Source organism: Pempheris klunzingeri, chromosome 18, assembly GCF_042242105.1.
Source record: "Pempheris klunzingeri isolate RE-2024b chromosome 18, fPemKlu1.hap1, whole genome shotgun sequence".
Taxonomy (NCBI): domain Eukaryota; kingdom Metazoa; phylum Chordata; class Actinopteri; order Acropomatiformes; family Pempheridae; genus Pempheris; species Pempheris klunzingeri.
In genome coordinates this window covers 9,772,429-9,779,833 of record NC_092029.1, presented here as the reverse complement: position 1 = coordinate 9,779,833, position 7,405 = coordinate 9,772,429, and the positions used below count along the sequence as shown (strand labels likewise).

The window sequence follows — 7,405 nt, the reverse complement described above, 5'->3', positions numbered from 1 at the left end:
GTTATACTGGAAGATCACTGAAAGCAGATCCATGCCTTTCAGCCAATCAGAATCAATCCTCAGTTACCCGCATCTGTCAAGTGATCCTCACCTTGCAGGCTGCAGCAGTCTCTTGAGTCTCCCACACAGTTACAGACCGACTTACCTTCCATGGCGCAGCAGTTTGCAGCGGCCACAGCTTCCTGTTCAATGTGGGGTCATTGTGTGGTCGCGCCCACTTTTGGATTGACCTCTAAATGCAGTGGGAGCCTTAAGCCACCTCCTTTGGGGCGACCTCTTCGGTGACTTGGGCCTCCTCCTTTGGGGCGACCTCTTCGGTGACTTGGGTCTCCTCCAGTGGGACGACCTCCTCGGTGACTTGGGCCTCCTCAAGTGGAGCGACCTCTTCGGTGACTTGGGCCTCCTCCAGTGGAGCGACCTGGGACTCCTCCGGAAGGGCAACCTCCTCTGCGACAAAAGTGTTCTGTGGTGCATGGAGGTCAGTTGTGATCAAGTTGCTTACCTTTGAAATGGGGGTTTTTCCAATCTGCTCACACACCTGGAGCATCACTGGGTTTTTGTAGGTATCAACTTGTTTCTGCAGTTCATGCGTCTTTAGTTTGAAGACCAACAGAGAGTCTCTTTTGCCTTTCAGCCTTTCTTCCAGGCTCAGGACTTTGGTGACTCTCTCATTAAACTCAAGCCTGAGTTCCTCCAGTTCTTTTTTCAGGAGGTCAGCTCTCTGCCTTTCAGCTTGGACTTGATCTGTGAGATCTTTGATCAGGTCGTCTTTGTTGTTGTTAGACCCGTCCAGGGGCTCGGCTGCGAGGGCTGTGGAGGAGAGACTCTTGATTTCCTGTTTGAGCCTCACCACCTCCTTGTCTAGATCGAACCTCAAGCTCTGCTGCTGCTTCAGTTTCCACTCTGCTTCTTCACGCATGTACTTCTCATTGTAAGAAGTTTGCTGCTCCCTACGTCTCAAACCTCTTTCATAGTGAAGGTCGGTTAGGGCTTTCTGCAGACGCTGGTGCAGAGGTGGATTCCTCCCCCAGTAGTATGGAGATGACTGGCCACCCTGGTGGTTTTGAGATGACTGGCCACCCTGGTGGTTTTGAGGTGGCTGGCCACCCTGGTGGCTTTGAGGTGGCTGGCCACCCTGGTGGCTTTGAGGTGGCTGGCCACCCTGGTGGTTTTGAGGTGGCTGGCCACCCCGGTGGTTTTGAGATGACCGGGAATCCCAGTAGTATTGAGATGACTGGCCACCCCGGTGGTTTCGAGATGACTGGGAATCCCAGTAGTACTGAGATGACTGGCCACCTCGGTGGTTTTGAGGTCGGCCGCCACCCCGGTGGTTTTGAGGTGGCTGGCCATCCCCGTTGATTTGAGGTTGCTGGCCATCCCCGTTGTTTTGAGGTGGCTGCTCCCTCTGGGTGTTTTCATGAGGCTCTCTTGCATCCATCGGAGCAGGAGAGACCTCATTGGACTCCCAATCCATATTTTCGACAGCGCTGCTGCCATCAACAGGTAGTGTAGCTAGTAACTCCTGTTTTTCGTCCTCCAACTCCATGATCTCTCCCCAGGTGAGACCCGCAGGCACACCACGGTGGTGTGTCTCGGATGTGTGGTAAACGTGTATCTCTCTCTGTCTATCTCCCTCAGCTCAGTTTGGGTTCCGTCTCTATTTATATCGATTCAACATTCTGGAAGCCTCTGAGGTCATCAGTGACACCCTCAGCCAACATTCTGGTTACTTACAAACTTGTTTTTGTTTGAAAAATAGTTTTTCCAGTATTGTTCATCACATAGAAATATCTCAAGACAAGATATCTCAAGATATCTTGTGTATATGTCAATGGTTGCAGGAGTCCTTTAGGAGTTTCTGAGAGCTCTGGAAGTGGCTCTGCTATGGCTTTTCATATCCGAAACTTTAAAAATGTCCGATTTATTTATTTCCTCATAGAAATGAATGTGAAAAATTTTCAACATTCCCATTTCTTCACCCGACTTCTAGCCCTCACAGCTCCTTCATGCTTTTAGCTAGAAACTCCATTGAAGCTTTAAAACGTTCATCATCTCTCCCTCTTTCAGCACATACCTCTACCTCCTTTGTGCCATTCACCACTTCATCACAGTCGTCTTTTAAAACATTTTAAAACTTTTTCTCATTTTACATGAGTGTGTATGTGGCCGCGCTAGAGTGGGTGACGTCATTGCTAGAGTGTGGAGGAGCGGAAAAATCACATGAAACTTTTGTCTTTAACTCGCTGGTTTGGCCGAACCGTTTCACCCACAGTCACAGTTTATCACTCAAAATGTAGCTTAAGTCTTTGGACACGCAGTCATGTGACTCACAACACACAGAAACGCACGCAGCACGTCCCACGAGCCTCGGAGCGACGGGAGCACCGACCGAACGCCTCATTGACTGCCATGTTAAAATGACAGAGGAGGGAGAGAGAAACACTACTCTTGCGCTCATTTCACCAGATAGACCTTAGATTACATCTACGTGTTCAGGAGACTCTCTTATGTCCACTGGTCTGCACTTTATGGCTGTGACATGGACCGTTTTCAGTAAAACCTGCATTTTCAGGGCAATGCAATAAACAACTGAATTTTCTGCAAACTTTCATGAGTTTTCGTGCATGTTTAGGCCCCCAAAATGCAATTCATTGGGGAAAAGGAGGAGGAGAATAATAATAATAATAATAATAAGAATTCCTTGCATTTCAACTATGTTTTTGGCCCCCTGGTCTCCTGGTTTTTTTCATTTCACGTATTTTTTCGAGGCCTACCTGCTCGAGGCCTATGAGGTCCGTACACCTCTTGGTTCTTGGGTACTGGCCCGTTTCCTCCCTTGCACATTTTTCCCCCACGCAGTTTCAATAGGGTCCTCGCACCGCTTGGTGCTCGGGCCCTAATAAGGCAAGAGGGGTGGTACACCCTGGACAGTCAATCACAGGGCTGACACAAAGAGACAGACAGATATTCACGCTCACACTCACACCTATGGGCAATTTAGAGTCACCATTTAAACTAACCTGCATGTCTTTGGATTGTGGGAGGAAGCTGGAGTAGCTGAAGAAAACCCACGCAAGTACAAGGAGAACATGCAAACTTTAGCTTTGGGATACTTACTAAATATCTGCATCATACACTTGTGTTTTTACTTTGGAACAAAACAGAAGTCCAAGGAAAAGAGTATTATAAGGGACACACTGCAGGCCCACAGCCGATATGCTGATGTTGCCTTATTATGGGGTACAGCATTGTCCACAGCAGCCTGAGGTAGTACAGGTTTATGTGGATTGACACTAGCAAGATGAAGGAGTTAATGGTGGCAGCAGCAGGCAGAATACACACATTACACCTATTTTCATCCAGGGGGAGGATGTGGAAACTGTGCCGGATTACAGATACCTGGGAGGACACCTGGACAGCGAGCTGCACTGAGCGAAGAACACCAAGCCATTTTGAATGAACCACATACACTTACCTGCACTCCAGATCTGATACTGTGCACACAGCACACGTCTGTATTTTAATAATGCTTATATTGGATTTGTACCTTACTGTTCACCAGCTGATAGTTATTTCTGATCACTACAGTTTACATTTTTGGCTTAATGTAGGCCATTTTTGGATTTGAGATTTCTTTCGTCATTCTTTGGCTATATTAGATGGGTTTTTTTATGTGATTCATGTGGATTAACTGCGCAGGACACAACAGAGCTCCAGGAATCGAAAGCTAAACTTTAGCAGGAAGAAGTTAGTGGAGGTCGTGTCGAAGCTGCTCGTGTTACTGTAGCCTATTTCTAAAGAGAAATAAGACAGACAATCTAATACATAGGGCGTGTATTTATGTAACTGGGCAATAATGAGTATTTATTGAGGCCAGCTGGACCTAAAAGTTCTGAATCTGAGCCCTGGCGAAGCAAATCGGAGTCAGTCGGTGAAAGTGAAAGTAAATTCGGCAGTCTGAGAGTCTGAGACACAGGAGAAATCAACACAATGGCCTCGAACGCAGCCTCGCCGGAAGCGGAGTGCACCTGCCCTGTGTGCTGTGACATATTCATGGACCCCGTTGTGTTGTTGTGCGGTCACAGTTTCTGTAAGCGCTGTCTTCAGGAGTGGTGGAGACAGAGTGGACTCCAGACGTGCCCCATGTGTAAGGAAATATTTCCAATGGCCCAGCCCCCGCGTAATCTGGCGCTGAAGAACCTGTCTGACACTTTGAGAAGAGAGAGGACTCAGAGAGCTAACTCATGGTGTAAGGAGATTTGCAGCCTGCACAATGAGAGGCTCAAGCTCTTCTGTCAGGAAGATCAACAGCTTGTCTGTGTGATTTGCAGGGATGCAAAAAAACACAAGAAACACAACTGCGTCCCCGTCAATGAAGCAGCAGATTCTCAGAGGGTGAGCACATATTAAAAACAAGTGGAAGAGGTTTTGGGTTTGATCATTTTCTCAGCAGGCAATGCATTGTGTAACTAATCCACTGTTTATGGATTTAATGAATGAGCCTTTATTTGTAGATTCAAGTCAGGTTTGAACTGATGCGCTTGAGAAGCAAACTGGAGTCATTTAAAAGGGAAAAACTCACCTGTGATAAAATGGCTTGTCACATCAAGGTAAGTCTCACACACACACACACACACATTGGTTCTAGAGGCATGCGTTGGCTGTGTGAGGTGTGTTTTGATTAAAAAGGTGTGTCTCCTCAGCTCCAGGCACAGAAGACTGAGAAGACAATCAGACAGGAGTTTCAGAAGCTTTATCAGTTCCTGCGAGCGGAGGAGGCCGCGAGGATCGATGCGGTGAGGAAAGAGGCGACAATCAAGAGTGAGGCAATGAACATCAGGACTGTGAATTTGTCTGGAGAGATCTCTTCGCTCAAAGACAAAATCCAAACCATACAGGGTGAAATGAAGGCCGAAGACATCTCATTTATGCTGGTACTCACATATTTCCTGAGTTAATTCATATTCTGATCTAAATATTTATCACTTACTAAAATTGTAAGTATTGATGTGTTTTCCTGTTTCTTTGACAGAATATCAAATCCACTATGGAGCGGTGAGTTGCCTTCTGTGCATTATCTATCAAAGCACAGCAGCATTTGAAAGGGATAGCAACATTATGGAAGCAGGACTGATGGTAGTTTGTTACTGTTACTGTTACTGTGTCCTCTGTGTGGGGAAAAGTTCTGGATGCATCCCATGAAAACGTTTAGGGGAGAGGGGAGCTGCTTTGAAGTCTCTTGATTGAAGGTGGGGAAGATAACCTCCCACAAATTAGAAAACTGAAACATACACGTACTTGCTTATTCCTCATGTTAAAATGAACATTGAAGTTGAAACTATAATCCTTACGGTTTCAGCTCGGGTTAATTTTGCAACACCAACTATGTGTAATGTGTGCATTCTCTGGCTCCTGCATTCCAAATTTCATCCAGTGGGTTCATTCTTAGTTTCCCATGAAGCCATTATGCATGTGCACGCCAATTGAATCCAGAGTAGGAATGGTGGACTCTGCAACTAACAAATCAAACCACTATATGGGAAGGTAACTAATGCGTGTAGATACATTTTACAGTATTATAAATATATGAGAGAACACATACCAGCCATGAATAATACATAATACAAAAAAATGTGAGGAATTTGCTGCTTTGCACCCTGAAAAAAGCAAACAAAAATTGCCAATGCGGCAACTTTTAAAGCATTTCACTGTTATTCTGTGGCTGCTTAATATTCCTTCAGATTCCAGTGCAACCTACCAGAACCAAAGACCCTATCAGGAGCTCTGATCGACGAGGCCAAACACATCGGAAACCTGCTGTTCACAGTCTGGAGGAAGATGAAGAGTATAGTCCAATACAGTAAGCAGTGTGTTTCTGCCTTGTCATGTTTTTACATTTTAATCCACAGGTGTGTATATAACTGATGAACCTTATCACCAAAGCCAGACACTGTACTGCCATAAATCCTACCCATATACATGTAATTTAATCAGTATCTTATTAAAGTTTCCCCTTTTTTCTCTGAAGCTCCTGTAACTCTAGATCCCAACACTGGCCACTCACTTGTGACTATATCAGAAAATATGACGTCTTCAACATATCATGGCAAGTGTCAGCCGCTTCCTGACAACCCAGAAAGGCTGCGCGGATCGGAAGCGCTCGGCTCTGAAGGCTTTAGGTCTGGAAAGCACAGCTGGGACGTGGAAGTCGGAGGTTATTGGGCTGTTGGTGTGGCCATTAAAACCAAGAATCAAAGGTTGGATCCTAGAAAGGTCTGGGCCATCTACATGTGTGTTTGCACTGACATTCTCCGTGAACTTACTCCAAGTGATTATGTGAAAGTTGTATCTGAGGATTCATTTCCTCAAAAGGTCAGAGTGCAGTTAGATTATGACCAAGGAGTGCTATCATTTTTTGACCTTGATAGGAAAACGCTTGTACACACCATCAAACACACTTTCACAGAAACTGTCTTTCCGTATTTTAAATGGAATGCAAAAATCTGTCCATCTGATTTGTCAGTGAGAATAAGACAACCCACATAGACATCCTGCGTTACTGCAGAGGTCAGACAACAAGAAAAAGTCTTATTTTGTGACCTATGAACAAAAGTCTTCATATTTTAATTTAGCTCTTGTGCGTACCCCAACTTTATGGAGGTACAACTGTAAATTGTTGGATTATCTGTTTAACATAATTCATTGTATGTTTGAAATGATTTACAGGTTGGTAGCAAGGCCACATATATGTACCTGTTGGAAGTTTTGTTGGGAGTTTTTTTCTTTATCATTTTTAAGTTTCATTCCATAATGTGGTATGATATGAATGTAAACGTATACTAATTAAAGTGACTTAAGTTTTTCCTTAATCTCAGCCAAAATGTATATCAATCAGTCAAATGTGTTTTAAGTTGTTTTTCATGCTCATGTCAGTTTGACTGTCAGTAATCACGCATGGAGTCCAGGGTGCAGTAACATGACTCCTGGTTACTGTCTTGGTGAATGTGGAAAGAAAGAAAGAAAAAGTGTAAGCAAACTAAAAGCAAGCAAATAAACAAGAGTGCAGCTCTCAGCCGGTCTCAATGTCTTTATGAGGAATCTCCAGTATTCCCATAATGCCCCTGTGTGGCTGATGCGCCTGCCTACATGCACGCATAGCACAGGGATGAATCATTATGAGGCAATGCCTAACGTCTCTAGTGTATTGCCATCTCTCTCTCTCTCTCTGCTCGCCGCTGACACACGAGTCTGAATCCCCGCACTGATACTGAATCTCAGTGGTATTACAGCTGGAATGCCTGCTATGTTTTTTCAACTAATGAAAGAATGAAGAAAAACAAACAGAGGGGCCAAATTAAAAGAGAAAAAGGATTGAGAGAAGAAAACATACTGAGGGGGAAAAGGA

General features: G+C 44.9%; 1 protein-coding gene across 1 annotated transcript; it reads left to right on the top strand.

Annotated features, from left to right (window-relative positions):
- Positions 1-1,203: 1,203 nt before the first annotated feature.
- Positions 1,204-7,072, top strand: LOC139218311 (zinc-binding protein A33-like). Its single transcript, XM_070849874.1, has 7 exons — positions 1,204-1,327; positions 3,977-4,395; positions 4,515-4,610; positions 4,704-4,934; positions 5,033-5,055; positions 5,742-5,860; positions 6,029-7,072. Exons 1-7 carry the CDS (start codon positions 1,204-1,206, stop codon positions 6,544-6,546), a joined length of 1,530 nt encoding a protein of 509 aa, XP_070705975.1. The 3' UTR covers positions 6,547-7,072.
- The last annotated feature ends 333 nt before the right edge of the window (positions 7,073-7,405 follow it).